Here is a 16829-nt window from a genome sequence, read left to right as displayed (position 1 = left end):
GAACAAGAAAATTTCTCATCTCTTTTGCTGTTTGGACTCTCAGAGGGCAGGAGCAATGAAACAGAAGAAGAGATTCCCCAGGGTCATAGAATGGAATCATAGCACTGGAAGGGACCTCGAGAGGTCATCTAGTCCAGTCTCCTGCAATCATGGCAGGACTATGTATTTTTGAGATCATCCCTGACAGGTGTTTGTCTAATCTGCTCCTAAAAATCTCCAATGATGGAGATTCCACAACCTTCCTAGGCAATTTATTCCAGTGCTTAACCACCCTGACAGTTAGGAAGTTTTTCCTAATGTCCAACCTAAACCATCCTTGCTGCAATTTAAGCCCATTGCTTCTTGTCCTATCCTCAGAGGTTAAGGAGAACAATTTTTCTCCCTCCTCCTTGTAACAATCTTTTATGTCCCCTCTCAGTCTTCTCTTTTCCAGACTAAACAAACCCATTTTTTTCAATCTTCCCTCACAGGTCATGTTTTCTAGACCTTTAATAATTTCTGTTACTCTTCTCTGGACTTTCTCCAATTTGTCCACATCTTCCCTGAAATGTGGCACCCAGAACTGGACACAATACTCCAGTTGAGGCCTAATCAGCGCAGGGAGAGAGGAAGAATTACTTCTCGTGTCTTGCTTAAAACACTCCTGCTAATATCCAGAGTAACGTTTGCCTTTTTTTGCAACAGAGTTACACAGTTCACTCTTATTTAGCTTGTGATCCACTATGGCCCCAGATTCCTTTTTGCCATACCCCTTCCTAGGAAGTCATTTCAGATTTTGTATGTGTGAAACTGATTGTTCCTTCCAAAGTGAAGTACTTCACATTTGTCCTTATTGAATTTCATCTTATTTACTTTAGACCATTTCTCCAGTTTGTCCAAATCATTTTGAATTTTAATCCTATCCTCCAAAGCTACTTGCAACCTCTCCCAGCTTGGTATTGTCCACAAACTTTATAAGTGTACTCTCTATGCCATTATCTAAATGATTGATGAAGATATTGAATAGAACCAAACCAAGGACTGATTCCTTCAGGACCCCACTCATTATGCCCTTGCAGCATGACTGTGAACCACTGATAACTACTCTGTAGGAATGGTTTTCCAACCATTTATGCACCCACCTTATAGTAGCTCCAGCTAGGTTGTATTTCCCTATTTGTTTAGGAGAAGGTCATGCGAGGCAGTATCAAAAGCCTTACTCAAGTCAAGATATACCACACCTACCACTTCCCCTCTATCCACAAGGCTTGTTACCCTGTCAAAGAAAGCAATTAGGTTGGTTTGACATGATTTGTTCTTGACAAATCCATGCTGCCTTTTACTTATTACCTTATTATCTTCTAGGTGTTTGCAAATTGATTGTTTAATTATTTGCTCCACTATCTTTTCAGGTACTGAAGTTAAGCTGACGGGTCTGCAATTCCCCAGGTTGCCCTTACTTCCTTTTTTATAGATTGGCACTATATTTGCCCTTTTCCAGTCCTCTGGAATCTCTCCCATCTTCCGTGACTTCTCTAAGATAATCGTTAATGGCTCAGATATCTCCTCAGTCAGCTCCTTGAGTATTCCAGGATGTATTTTATCAGGCCCTGGTAACTTGAATACACCTAAAATTTGTCTAAGTAATTTTTAACTTATTCTTTCCCTTTTTTTAGCCTCTGATCCTACCTCATTTTCACTAGCATTCATGATGTTAGACACCAAATCACTACTAACCTTTTTGGTAAAAACCGAAACAAAAAAATCATTCGGCACTTCTGCTGTTTCCACATTTTCTGTTATTGTTTTTCCCCTCCTCATTGAATACTGGGCCTACCCTTACCTTGGTCTTCCTCTTGCTTCTAATGTATTTGTAGAATGTTTCCTTGTTACCCTTTATGTTTCTAGTTAGTTTAATCTCATTTTGTGCCTTGGCCTTCCTAATTTTGTCCCTACATACTTGTGGTATTTGTTTATATTCATCCTTTGTAATTTGACCTACTTTCCACTTTTTGTACGACTATTTTTTGAGTTTCAGATCATTGAAGATCTCCTGGTTAAGACAGGGTGGTCTCTTACCATACTTCCTATCTTTCCTATCCAATGGGATAGTGTGATGTTATCTGATTAAAATATGACCATGTAAATCCTTGTTGCAACCACTGTTATATATTTGAAACAAATCTTGCATAAAATGTGGCATGTAAGATGTCTAGGAAAAGGTTATAATTCACTCATTGGTGGCGGTATCATAGGAAAGGGGGAAGCTGCACCTCCCTAAACAGCCTACTGCGGACCTGCCCCCAGGCCAGCGTGCCTCCTGCAGGCCTCGGGGCTGCTGAGGCGGTTGGTCCTCAGTGAGATGTCCTTCCCTTGTGTGACTCACACAAGCTTATTTAGAAAAAAAATGAAGAGCACGGTGCAGCCAAACTTACACCAGTTAACCCTTTGAAAAGTCTCCCCTCATAGTTAACGCATGCCGAAGCACCAGCAGTGCTGACGCTGAGAGTGCTAGCAGAGACCAGCATACAGAGAATCATTTTACACACGGTGTAGATTAGAGCTGCTCTGAGCAGGGTTAGATGACCTGGTGCTAAGATCCCTGGTGGACAATCTAGCCCTGGACTTTATCTTCACTGCTAAAAAAGAAAGGTGTGTTTAACATGCATTAGCGAAGCTGCTATAAAAGCCAAATGGAGACAAGATACTGTAGTTTTACTGCAAGGAAAACTAGGTGAGGTCAGCCATGTTGACCTCACGTAGGCACCTCAAGGTAAAAATTATAGTGCCCCATCTGTATTATGATTTTGCACTCAGATAACTATAAATTTATTATCTTGCTATACCCCCCTCCCTCTGAACCTTTGGCAGCAAAGACAAAGCAGTACAGCTCACTCTTGCTAGCACTGCTCAGCTAACCAGTAGTCACAATGGTTAGAATCTGATAGACGTTGAGAGGAATACATTGTTTCACAGGCTGATGTCTCAAACCTATTATATTTTCTCTGCAGGCAAGGTATCTTATCCACCCAAAAAATAAGGCACAGGAATAAGTTTAACTGAGTGTGGCTAGCTAGAAGTACTCACAGACCACACTCTTCTATTTACTGCAAAGTGTTTGGATATGGGTTGATGCACACTGCAGTTTTCAGTCAAATTCTAAAGAATTCACTTTAGGCGACACAGAACTAAAATCCCTGAGGATCAGAGAAGAATGTGTACAAAAAACAAAACAAACAAAAGCCCCTCTAAATTGATGTAGGTGTTATTTACAGACAGTAAAGAGAATCCTCTAAATAAACCAGCGTAGGATAGACACTGGCTTCCTTTCTGCCTACAGACTTTTGCTCACAAAGTTATTTGGGTCTTTTAAACACTATTTAAAATGCTTGGTTTGTATTAAATATACTTTTTTGTCTACAAAGCAATTGTGTGGTTCATTTTGATAACGATGGGGAGCCTTTTAAATCTAAATCCAGAATTGGGCCTGGATTTGGCTTGGTGTAATGCTTTCTCAGATGATTGAAACCTGGCCAGCACTTTAGTTAAAAGCTGAGGTGAAGGAAGGGGAGTATTAGCAGCTGTACACAGATTGTCCTGATCTTCTGGTTAGACAGGCACATTGATGTGTTAAATAACATTCAGCAAGAGGTGATAGGTGACCCACAGTAACCCAAACAAAGGCTTAGTAGAGTGAATAAATGTTAGTACTCCTGTTTATATACAAATGAATGACTGATGTACAGAATCTTGACATTACCTACAAGATAGCAAAACCGGAGTTTTGGCTCTTGAGCTAATTACTAAGGTGGTTTTGTACATAACCCTTCTGCCCGGTGGAATCAGCAGAAACAAGGGCAGAGTTCAATATCTAGGGGTTCTTCTTAACACCACAAAACAGAACCAGCTCAAGACCCAACCAGTACTTTGGGAAAATTAACCACCACCCCGGACACCTCTAAGAGGCAATACTTCCTCTTTTCCAAGCACTGAGTCTGTGTATAGCAAAGGAAAGATTTAACAAAAAGGGTGAAGGACCCCAGAATTAATTGGGGAAAACACCACAGCCAAAAATCAAAAGCATATGACCGTGAGCAAAACACCCACCCCATAGTATGCTAGGCAGCCACCTTTGCCTCACTCTTTCAGTCTGTGGCGTGTAAAGCAACAAATGTTCCTCTAACACGCCACTCCCCCTCTCCCTCCACTGCACCCCACTCCCAGTTGCTGTTCTTGGTCAGTGAAGACCCAGAGTTCAGAGGTGTGTTCATGTGAATTCACCTCCTACGCGGGGGTGGAGGGGGACGAAGGGAGCGTTGATCAACACCTCAACTACTGCACCATCGCAACTGGCTCACACGTGCTGTGTTCACTCTGCTACCACCGGTGCCATTGGCTGCGGCTGCTGCCACCATCCCCCACTGTCTCTCTGCTGCGACCTCAGGTTCTGAGGTTCCACCACTTAACCAGCTCTCAGTGATTTCAGCAAGTAGTGGGGAACCTCGCTGTTAATACAGGTTGTGCAGCATCTTTCACTGCAACACTGTCCCACATCATGTCTAAGGCTCAGCACTTGGTTATCAGTGATTTCAGCTTCAACAAAACAAGGACTCTCACTTGAGTCTAATCAGCTCTGTCTTTAAACAGTGGAGGGAGGGTCAAATGGTGTTTAGGATTTCTTAGGCAGAGTCTGCACCATCCGGGAGGAACATCTCTCCCCAGTCTCTCTCTCCTTCACTGGGATTTGGTATCCCCACTCCTGCTTAGTGAGTGCAGTTCAGTTTAGAGTGACCCCTTCAATAAGGGCAAACTAAAGGGCAGCAGAACTATGCTTACTCATATAATAAGGAGAACATTTCATTAGCTTTAATAAAATTGAATGCAGGGGTAATGTTAAAAGATTATATAATACACAGGTTAAGAAGAGAGTTGTCTGTACATCTGGGTATAGTATTTAGATTATTTACAAATACAAAGTTTGTTTTAAAAGTCATAAGATACATATCATGCATAATCAGCAATAATTTAGATAAATTTAACGATACAGTTTAGATATTAGAATCTGGATACTTAGGTACATCACTCATGCAAAGTTACACAGAGTTGGTAGCAGAAAGCAAATATAGGAATGAGTGTAGATTTCCCCTCAGTATTTGAGAAATTAGGGTAGGTTGCCCATTAGAAAATACAATCCATCAGGGAACAGAGTAGCAGCTGTGTTACTCTGTATTCACAAAAAGAAAAGGAGTACTTGTGGCACCTTAGAGACTAACAAATTTATTTGAGCGTAAGCTTTCATGAGCTACAGCTCACTTCATTCCACTGAATGCATCCGATGAAGTGAGCTGTAGCTCACTAAAGCTTACGCTCAAATAAATTTGTTAGTCTCTAGGGTGCCACAAGTACTCCTTTTCTTTTTGCGAATCCATCAGGGAAGTATTTCAGTTACTTTCCTGACTGCGCTTCACATCGACACTCCAGCTCATTTCTCCTGGTATTGCCGATGTCCTCTAGATAGTGATTTGTAACCCAATACCAGCCAAAAGTGATCATTTCGGAAAAACAACTCCACTACACTATCCACCTAGGCAGAGTAGCATGTCTATGCAAACATGGTCTATTCCTTAGGTCTTCTCCTGCAGCTCATCACTAGATGTCAGGGGAGAGCTCATTCAGACACTGCTTACATGTATAAGGTGGTTAAGTTTGAATAAAATTAGATGCATGTCATTGAGACAATACAGAAGCTTCACTGATTCCCCTCAAAACACTTCACTTCACACCACTGTGAATCCAAAGATTTTAATTCTTTCATCTCTGCCCCTTCCTTCTCTTGAAAGGAGTGAAAGTGACCCCATTCCAGCAGAACAGCTGTTAATTCGGTTTTGAGCTGGTAGGAAAAATGTTTTTGCTAAAACATTTGGGGAAAAAATTGTTTCCCTCCCCCGTCTCTCCTTTTCCATCTTTTACCTACAGAAGAGAAGGGGGGGGGGGAGGAGGAGGTGGGAGAGAAGGATAAAGAAGAACCCCAAAAACCCACCCACAATATTTTCATGAAAAATTCTGTGGAAATTCTCATTTCCATAAAACACTATTCTTCTCTGAAAAATGTTATCAAACAGAATAGTGTGATCAGCTGTAGTTATGACAAGCTTTCTATCTAGGTTTTTCTAGTGCACTCATGACTGTGGTATCAGAATGGACTCCAAAAAAGTCAGACAAATACTAAGTGTCTCTGTTAGTTCTCTCTCCCATGTCCACAAACATCTTTCTCACTGGCACACACCAACAGTACAGTATCTGTAGGACCAGTTGGGAATTTGACTCCAAGAAGGAGGTAATTGGCAAGAATCTGGAGCTGGCAGCAGTAAAGATTTTGAAGCCATGGGGAAAGAGAGTGAAGGAGTGGGTAAGTGGGAATGGGCATGGAGCCAAGCTTGAACTAGGGAGGTTGTGATGAAGGGGGATTGGGTGTGTTTGAGACACCTTTCCAAAGTTTCTTTGGACAAAATGGCACATAATGCTTATGCATCACTGTAGTGACTGAGGGAAAGGCTACTATTGATCACTACAGTAAATAGTTCTCTACTTGTGTAAATGCATTTCCTACCTCCAGAGGTTGAGAGCTGATAATTCTCAGCTACCACCTTTCCATTATGATCTAAAAGAGTAAAGGAACTAAGTACAGCTATAATGAGTCAGACCAAATGTCCATCTAGCCCAGTATCCTGTCTTCCAACAGTGGCCAATGCCAGCTGCCTCAGAGGGAATGACCAGAACAGGTAATGATCAAGTGACCCATCCCCCCTCGCCCATTCCCATCTTCTGGCAAACAGAGGCTAGAGACACCATCCCTGCCCATCCTGGCTATTAGCCATTGATGGAGCTATCCTCCATGAATTTATCTAGTTCTTTTTTGAACCCTATTACAGAATTGGCCTTCACAACATCCTCTGGCAAGGAGTTCCACAGGTTGACTGTGCGTTGTGTGAAAAAATACTTCCTTTTGTTTTAAACCTGCTGCCTATTAACTCAGGGTTTGGTCTGAGCAGTGTCTGTACTGCAGCCACCTCCCTAGCAGGGACTAGAAATAGATCATTTCCCACCACTTATTCTGCTCTATTCCCCATATGGTTCTCTTTTTAAAGACACCTCACAGTTCACACGGGGAGATCAAACTAGGACCAATGTAAAACCTTGCACATTGACTTGTATAGGGACTGCCTGCTCCTCCTCCTCTCTCCTTTTCTATATTGCTTGTCAATATAGTACCTAAGCATACCTGACCTTTAACACTCATAGGTACAATGTACCTAGAACTTCACCTCCACCCTTCAAAAAAGTGCAAGGGAACAAGCTGTCCTGAGATAATCCTGAATGAGTAAGCCTGTGTCCCTGTTTCTTTTTTGCAAGCAAAGGGCCCCTATGTGTTTTTATTTGCAATAGCTGTTTCTTCATTTCTCCCTGAGCTGTGCATGTCAGACGTGAGCAGGGAGTTCCTATTCCAGGAACCACTCCAATCTAATACGTGAGGGCAAGCAGACTGACTCCCAAAGCAGGGACAAATGATTCATGCTAGAATTAAGAAATATTTAACTCCTTGGCACCAGTAGTCAGGCTTTCCAACGCTAAGCAGAATGTCAGAGACAGGATAGTAGACTAGACAGACCTCTATGGCAATTCATACGGATATTGTTCAGAATCACGCCTCATCACAGACGACTCATGTCTCCTGACACTGCGGACGGGGAGGAGGAGGAAACGTGACCCCCCACATCTCTTCTGCCCAGTGAACCCTCCACGCCCATCCCAGGGCCACCACACTCTCTCCACCCCATCAGAATTACATGTGAGGGGGAGGGGCTCTGTCCTTCTCCTGCTGCGTCCCCCGACACAGTGGGCCTCTGTCCCTGGCAGGCGGCCATGGGCAGGACCAGGAGAGAGCTGCTTCTCACACCAGCTGAAGCTGCCTGCTCCAGGTCACTGCTCTGTGCAGTGCAAGAGCTGCCCAAGAGACAGAGCCCGGCCAGGGAGATAGTGGCAGCAGGCCATCCCCCTGCTTGGGCCCGGCTGCCAGGGACAGGGGCCCAGTGAACCAGAAATGTGGAGAGTGGACTCCGGCTCGCTCGGCCCCTGTCCCCAGCAACCGGGCCCAGGCCGGGAGCGGCCTCCCAGCGTCACCTCCTCAGTTGGGTTCTCTCTCAAGCAGACGCCACGCTGCACAGAACAGCAAGCTGGAGGGGCCTGTGAGAGAAGTGGCTGGTCCCTCCCCGTTCGCTCTCTGCCCAGGCCTGGCTGCCAGGGGGCAGGTGTAGCAGCACGATGGAGACCCTCCCCTCCCCCCAGCAGGCCAAGCAGAAATCTGGAGGGCATGTGACCTCACATATACCCCATGCGTCATCTATACACCTCACTGCCTGGTCTTGTATATGCTTAATGTGAACTTTAATATTAAGCTTTTAAAAAAAATGTTTAGGTGTCCTTAATGGTAGTGTAACAAAAAACAAACAAAAAAGCTCTGGCAGCCAGTTGGCAATTTTTTTTTTTTTTGTAAATTGCACTCCCCAATATGCCTGTTCCTTGAACTATTCCACCTCACGGATTGCATGAAGAGACACTCCTACAGTTCACTGACATGGTATAAACCAATGGCTTGCCTGCTTGTGGCAGTTCTTAAAGCACCATTAATCTGCAAATGTGGATTAATGCTAAATACTAAAAAGCCGGAGTAGAATTTAGATGAAAAGCTGGGTACTTTGTGTGCGTGCTAGCCACTTTTAGCTAATTTAGACTTTTCAGAAACCTCAGATGCATCAGGTAAATAGTAAATGGCATTTCTTCCCCTGGAAATAGGCTGCATAGTCCCATGGAAAACTCCTAGAGAGAAGATGGTCTGAGATTCTCTTGCCTTTATTGGTTTCCGGCAACTCATTCTACGGTGGTGATATGTTGCTCCTCTCTGGAATGAAGACACAGTTTGCCTCCAAAACCCAAAGCTCTCTCAGGACACATCTCCACTGCATTGGAACTTGGGCCCCAGCCTCTCATCGGGGGCTCAGCCAACGTAGCTCTAATAGGAAGATGTTGCTATGCATCTGAACAAATGAAGAATGAGTCACATTTAAATGTGAAGTTATTTCCCTTCTACAATGTATTCAAATTTTATCAAGCTCATTCAGAGAGCAAAATGCCAGACCATGCTGTCAGAGAGTGAATTTTGATTTAGAGGTAACACAATCCACAGCACACAGAATAGGTCTAATAAAAAAGCCACACCCAAGCTGTTAATACTGTACAAAGAAATTGTTCCATGAATGTAAAAGTGCTGCCATTGAGAGAAGTTATTCACAACTAATCTACTCAAATCGCTTTTTACTGTGCATAGATTATAATCTTCTCACATTTGTTATTCTAGTTTACTCACTTGGTTTTTACTCGATGGGTTCATAGTGAGCAGCAGTGAGTATTCAGCACTTCTGTTCAAAAGTGTAAGCTGTGCTGGACAGACGCAATTGCCCACTGGTAAGACAGCATCATTGCTGTTCCTGACTGAGTGACGGCAACAAGCTACCACTGCAGTTTTCAGTCCAAGGGACGTATCGTGGAAGATTGACAGAATTGGAGAAAACTCCTAGCTTTTCCTTTCTAGGCCACACAACAGCCTTAGCAGAGAAAAGACTGCAAGAAAAACCTCTTGCTACAGTGCGAGATTTACTGGTTGTATACAGCTTTTTCCCCACTGCCATTATACACACACAAAGTAATTTTGTGTATGGTCTTAGCTGTGAAAGGTGCAGTCACAGATCCTTGTCTGGCTCAATTATTTGCCTCTGTGCCGGGACAGTAGAGAGATTTTGGAAATCTTCTTTAGTGTGTTAAAGTAGCATTGTTTTCATATACTTACATATAGATGGAATTACTTGAATAAGTGATCTTTACTTTCACTCTACATGAGTACTACCACAACTGAAGCTCAATTGCTCAAGTACTCACAGAAAACCTATATAAAGGGAGCACAAACCAGGCTGAAATCAGCCCATTTTATTAAAAAAAATATTATTTTCAGAATACATATTTCCATTATTAGGTCAACTATCATGCCAGACATTACCCTCCATGGCAAGAGCTACAGATATATTCTACAATCAATATCCTCCTCTAAGCCTCAAAATTGCATTTATATAATTTAACATAGCTCCTAGTCAGAAAAACAAAAGCCAGTCTGAGCAGAGAATACATTTTTGTAAGGTACATCTACTGATTATTTCAAACTAAAGAATAGGTGTGGGTAGCTATGAATGTTAAGAGCCAATAAACCAGTTCAATATTTGAGGGGGGAAAAACTAGTTCGGAAATGTATTTAATTATAAACCAGTCAGGTTAGGTTTAAAAATCAGTAATCCAAGCTCCCAGTGCTGGAACTTCTGAAAAAAAGACGGTAACTATGTAGCCTCCTTCCTTATACCTACTCCATTGCTTCCCACTTTTTATTTTATGTATCCATCTCTAACTCCCCCTTTCCTTCTGGTCTCATGTTCTTTACTATCCTCCCACCTCATCAGCGCAGCCTCTTCCCATTCACAAATCTCTCACTGCTAATTCCTTCTCCATAGTTGGCTACATATCTGAACCTCGTCCTCTCCCAGATGCCACAACTCTTGCCCTCTCCCTGAGGCTCTGTATCAGTTATCTTTTGGCTCAATCCCATTGTAGTAAACAGCAAAACTTCATGGCACATGATCTTGCCTTCTGTTCCCATTCACTACCTGCTCTCTGCAGTGATCTCCCCCTTGCTCTCTGCAGTGAGCTCCCCACACACTGGCAACACAGTTAATGGTGGGTGGGCTGGCAGCAGAAGGCCCGAGTTTATTCTCGGCTCTGCCACGAACCTGCTGAGACCCCTTGCCACCGGACTCCTCGTTTTTGTGGATGCAGACTAATGCGGCTAACCCCTCTGATACTTAGTAGATAGTCCTGCATCTTAGAAAGCTTCTGGGTTAGCCCCTCTCTTTAGAAAAGAGACAGCTTCACAGTGGGCATAGTTAAGGATGCGAGTCTGTCACGGAGGTCACGGATTCCGTGACTTTCCGGGACCTCCGTGATTTCTGCAGCAGCTGGTGCGGCTGGCCTGAGCAGCTCGGGCAGCCCCTGGGCCAGCTACTACTGGGGCAGTCTTGGGCCACCATGCCCCCCAAGCAGCAGCAGGAGTGAGTGTGGGAGGGGGCTCCGGGCTGAGAAAGGGGGTTGGAGTGAAGGAGGGGGTGAGGGCTCCAGGCAGCGCTTGCCTTGGGGCGGAGGGGAGCTCCCTGGAAGCGGCAACATGTTCCTTAGCTCCTAGGTGGATGCGTGGTCAGGTGGCTCTGCACACTACCTCTGCCTGCAAGTGCCGCCCCCGCAGCTCCTATTGGCCACGGTTCCTGGCCACTGGGAACTGAGGAGCCAGCGCTTGGGGTGTGGGAAGCACGAGGAGCAGCCTGGCCATGCCTCCGCCTAGGAGCAGAGGGACATGTTGCTTCTTCCAGGGAGCCATGCAGGGAGCCTGCCAGCCACCCTCCCCAACAGAAGCAGGAGTCCCCCACCTCTCCTTCCCGACAATCCGTGGGACCCCTGAGCCGGCCCCTTCCCCAGACCACCCAACTTTTAGTTAGGGCTATATAGTACAAGTCATGCACAGGTCACGGGTCATGAGTTTTTGTTTACTGCCTGTGACTTTTACTAAAAATACCCATGACTAAAACGTAGCCTTAGTCATAGCTACTGAAGAGTGTGATAGACTCCTACAGCTGTAAAGCAGATCTCATGAGGGATCAACTGGGAAAAGAGGTGCTTAAGTGCCAGAAAAGACTGCAAAGAGGAAGAGAAAAAGGAAACCTGAGTGTACCTTTTGATACAGGAAGTGTAATACATTCTCCCACCATCCTCTTTCACTTGTGATCTGTAATCACCAGGACCTCTTATAAAGAGCTTCAGCCTTTAACAGTAGAGTTTGTTGACCCCAATTAAATAAAAATTCCAACCCCTACTCCACATCATGTTAAAGCAGCATTCTTGGGAAAACACACGCATGTTGTCTGAGTGGTCTGCCCCAAAACAGATTTACAGAAATTAAGGCATTTAAAATTACAAGACGTGCTAACAGAAACGAATTACAAGGGCCTACAGCCATAAATCCAAACCAACAGCAACAGATATACACAAACCAACAAACCAACAGATATACACATGCACACTTAAATTTAAGTTCTAATTAAGAAAACTTCCAAGTAACCTTAACATTTCACATATGATGGGTTTTTGTTAAGAGACAGACACTGCTAAATGTAATCTGTTTATTCAAAATGTCACATAAATTAAGTACATTTCCCATGAATATTGCAAATATACATGAAATGAACATTGCTATTTTTAAAAAAGTTTGGCTTTGCTTATGCAACAAGTACCAAATGTGGCTAGAACATGGACTTGTCCTGAATTTACTAAATACAAAATGGCGCAGTTTAATTTATATTTATACATATGTACATACAGTTTCATAACTAGCTTTAAAACAGTAAAAAATTGTTTCAAGTTTATCTACATTACATATACTTGTTTTAATCTGGTCACAAGCCCCAGATGAGATTTTGTTATTGATACAATCATTTCACAACTGTAAATGTAAGGCGCTACCAAATACCAATTCCACCAGTGTGAAAGGTAATATGAACCAAGTGTTTTTGAACAATAGCTTTATATTTCAGTTTCAAAATGGACTGGAGCATGAGAAAGGGAAGCAGTAAGAAACTGATCATCAGCATGTTAGAAGTCCAAAGCAATCGATGAAATGAAACACAGACTGGACATGTTAAAATACAGTTGATAACAAAGGTCTTGATGGCAAACAATTTACAGGCTTCTTGAAAGGTGAAGTTAAAAAATATTTTTTTTTAAGTCTTACAGGTGACCCATAAGGGGAAAAAAAAAAATTCGATCTGGACATTTTTGTTTCTTTATGACGTATAAAGGATCTCACCAAAGTGGAGACTTTCCTATCACATTGCCCAGGCTAGGAAGTAAGTACGAAAAATGTAATGTGTTAAAGGGCAGCAAAACACCTGTCTTTTCCAGCTGCTTAGCTCATGGTTTCAATACCGTACCATGGGGACAAGAACGAAGTAAAGATGTAAGATAGCTGCAATATGGACATTTGCCTCTAATCCAGAGAAGAGGCAACTAGTTTCTCCATCTATTTACTATTTGCTGCTGTACAAACCAGGACAGGAGAACTTGGTAGGAATAAAGTCTCTACCCCTAGAGACTCTGTACGTGCCTATGAATAGCATTTCTCTTTAGCTTTGCTGTATGATCCAGTATTTCATGTTTTGGAAGAAACAGTGAGTTTGGGTTGTTAGTTTAACATTTGCATACAGATACTGATTATTTCATATTATGTATCCAAAATGTCAGTCACTTAAGTGTTTAAAAACAAATATTAATTATTTGTATTAATGTAACACCCAGGAGCCTCAGTCATGGACCATGACCCCATTGTACTAGAAACAGTTTAAAAACTTACCAAAAATTCTGTCATTCAGCTTTCACCCAAGCGAGGACATTTCATTAGTTATCCTGGCATCCTTAGACAGTAATGTAATTTAATGCAAAAAAGCTAATTAAAAAAAAAAAAAAAAGACACTTTTACATCTTCATTATTGCTTTCCTATGATGTATTAAAGGGAACACTTTGTTTTGTAGTGTCACTTTTAAAAGTACTTAAAGGACAGACATATTAAATCACTGGCTTTTGCAAAGAGGAGAAATTCACATTGTCGTCAGTAATTAGAATCAAGGAGACAGCAACTAACATTTCAATTCTAAAAGGATATATATGTGTGTAAGGTTAAGCACATATGTAACATTCTGCAGGTGCAAGGCCTAGGACTGTATGATTCTGTCAATGTCCCTTTGCCGCCAAAACATTAAAACTCAATGCATGGACATGGAAAGAGTCATGGAAGAGGGGAAGGGTAAAACAAAGAGAGCAAGGACAATGATGGCAAGAGTGGCATACAGAACAAAAAACAAACAAACAATGTGAAAGTTCACAAAGAGAATTCACAAAAAGAAAAGGAGTACTTGTGGCACCTTAGAGACTAACCAATTTATTTTAGTCTCTAAGGTGCCACAAGTACTCCTTTTCTTTTTGCGAATACAGACTAACACGGCTGCTACTCTGAAAAGAGAATTTATTTTCCCAACTGAAAATGAGTTGGGTTGCCACACTGAAGCTGAACTACCTAAAGTGATGGTAGTCTAAAATGGATTAACTGGAAAAAACACTGGGATGAAGTATGAGAGTTACTAATGCATGGATGGAGGGGGAAGTGCTCCAAAAGACTTCAAGCGGTTTTGTTTGCAGCTTTGGGGCTCTGATGCCTTCTCCACCCTCTCAGAATCTCATATAGCTTTTACTTTTAGTACTCTTATGACAGTAGCAGAACTTGCAGCAAGGCTATTGTGGAGATTACGAAATCATTGGTTGTAAGTTATGCACTTCACAATTCAAAGGATAAATTACAAATCACTATTTAACTAGAAAAGGCGCGTTCAAGGTAGAGGCAATTACAGTACATTCAGAGCAGGTTACAGAAACCACTTCTGGTAACAATTTGCTGAAAGAAAAGTTAACTAGATCACGGGTTTTCAACCTGTGGTACGTGGACCCCTGCAGGTCCACAGACTATGTCTAAGATTTCCAAAGGGGTCCGCACCTCCATTTGAAGTTTTATAAATGAAAAAAGAAAAAGTTTGAAAACCACTGCACTAGATACTTTAGCTTCCCAGACCACAAAGGTTGTAATTACAGTATCCAAGAAAGCAGTCAATATGTGTTAATTCATTTGTTTATGCAGTTTTCTTCCAGGACTCATGTGCAAATTTTTAATATATATCTTCATGGACACAAAAAAAATAATAATTCAAAGCAAACTAAAAACTAGGCACTTTAAACATTTAGATAAGACACCATTTTCATCATGCCAGAGTGTTGCACATGAACAAGTGTCTCTAAAAGCATCTTGCTATACTTTGAGAGCACAGATTGTGGCTAACTTTTCAAGTTGGTAAAATTACTTCTTTTAGGAAGCTACACAATTAAATTAATTTTCTAAATAGCCACTAAAATAGTTTGACTAACCAGCAACATATTCAATAGCTATCAAAGAAAGATATTAACAAAACCAATATATTAAAAACCAAGACAAACAAATGAAGAGGACACTTGACTTAAGCTTGCATTGAGACTTGCCTTGTTAGTGTTCAGTTTGGACCTCCTTTCATGATGTCATCACAGACCAAGGTTCCAACCACGTGCAGCACTTATGATATAAAACATAACACTAACTTTTAAACCCAAAGTTCTAACAAATATTGTTCCAATGTAACATCAGCTTGGCACATCATTTGAAGGTGAGAAGGGAAATGGAATCTTCCCCAATGCTTATCCTAGCCAAGTTTACTTTAAGAACACACATCGGCCGAGTACCACAGCATGCTTTCCCGGAATTTGGAGTGAAATAGCTATTTCACAACAGCCTTTCATGTTTTAGGGAATATGTTTGATTTGTGTGTAGTGACATCTGACCAACTGGGATTACTTTGATTTTCTAAAAATAAATGCACACCTTTGACATTTGATATATTCATTCCATTACAACATGCAAATCACAACACAAGGGGTTACTTAAGGCTACCAAATTGCTGTTCAGTAGCTACTACTCTTCCCGACACACAGCTTTGACCATGTAAATACTACGCTCCTGGACAACCTCCAAAACCTTAATCTTGAAAATTGTTTTATAGACCAATATTTCTTGAACAAGTAGATGAAAGTGCAGGGAGACTCTACCAACTCATTAAGAGAATATCCTGTCAGCTATGTACTTTGTGCATTCTTTATCTGCAGGATAGTTTGATTTCCCTTCTGCTGACCATCTCAGGAAAATTCTAACAAATCTATCTGCAGTCCGTGATCCATTGCAGAGAACTCTTTTCCTTTCTAAGTGTAAATCCAAACTGCACATAGGCCATTTGTGGTGTTCTAATACTTTAAACTCAGTCTCTCACAGGCTAGAAACATCAACTCTTGATTATGAATAGTACTTCAAAGTAGTTATCCACAACTACCAACGACATTGTAATTGTAGCACAACTTCATAGGGGCTCAGATTTCACCAGGACAACAGGCACAGAGTGCTTATTAATTACAGAGTAGAGTGCAAAGTTTGGTGAACATCCAGAATAGCAAACGTCAGACAGCCAGAAAGAACTGTTCATCTCTGCATGATGCTTTTAAAAAAAACATATCTACTAACATACAGTCAGTGCCTGTTCACGAGTAAGTCCATGTCATCTGGGTCTCTTGCGTGTTACAAATATTAATACACGTCTGATGGCAATAAGACGATCTTTAAAGGAAGTCATAGCAAGTATAGCCAGCTGAGCCCTGTTTTCTAATGGTAACACTGCCAATAGCCACCAGTACCAGGCTGGACCACTGGGGTTACTCTGCAAGAGAAATAAAAGGATACATGCTTACAGATTACAGGTTAGTGTTAGCAATCTTCCCTCCCACTTTCCCTCTATTTTAGGAGTACATACAACTAATGCCCATCTATATAGTGGGGGTTTCTTGAGCGCTACACCAACTTCAAATGTTTCCTCTTTGTGCAATTAAGTAGCAATGACATCTTCAGGAGTCAAAACCACAGGGAGTAGTTGGCAATGTTTTTCCAACCTTGATTCTAGTGAACCAGAACTGGGTAATCATTAATAAGCTTGATATGTATGAGACACGAGAGACCTTTCTATCA

General features: G+C 42.0%; 1 protein-coding gene across 1 annotated transcript in view; it reads right to left on the bottom strand.

Annotated features, from left to right (window-relative positions):
- Positions 1-12294: 12294 nt before the first annotated feature.
- LONRF2 (LON peptidase N-terminal domain and ring finger 2) overlaps positions 12295-16829 on the bottom strand; it is a 58105-nt gene continuing 53570 nt past the window's right edge. Inside the window, exon 12 of the mRNA XM_077814530.1 lies at positions 12295-16524. Coding sequence (XP_077670656.1) covers positions 16366-16524 — 159 coding nt within the window. The 3' untranslated portion in view covers positions 12295-16365. The remainder of the gene's footprint in view (positions 16525-16829) is intronic.

Source organism: Eretmochelys imbricata, chromosome 1 (assembly GCF_965152235.1).
Source record: "Eretmochelys imbricata isolate rEreImb1 chromosome 1, rEreImb1.hap1, whole genome shotgun sequence".
Classification (NCBI taxonomy): domain Eukaryota; kingdom Metazoa; phylum Chordata; order Testudines; family Cheloniidae; genus Eretmochelys; species Eretmochelys imbricata.
The sequence above is the reverse complement of the archived record's forward strand: the minus strand, read 5'-3'. Positions and strand labels throughout refer to the sequence as shown.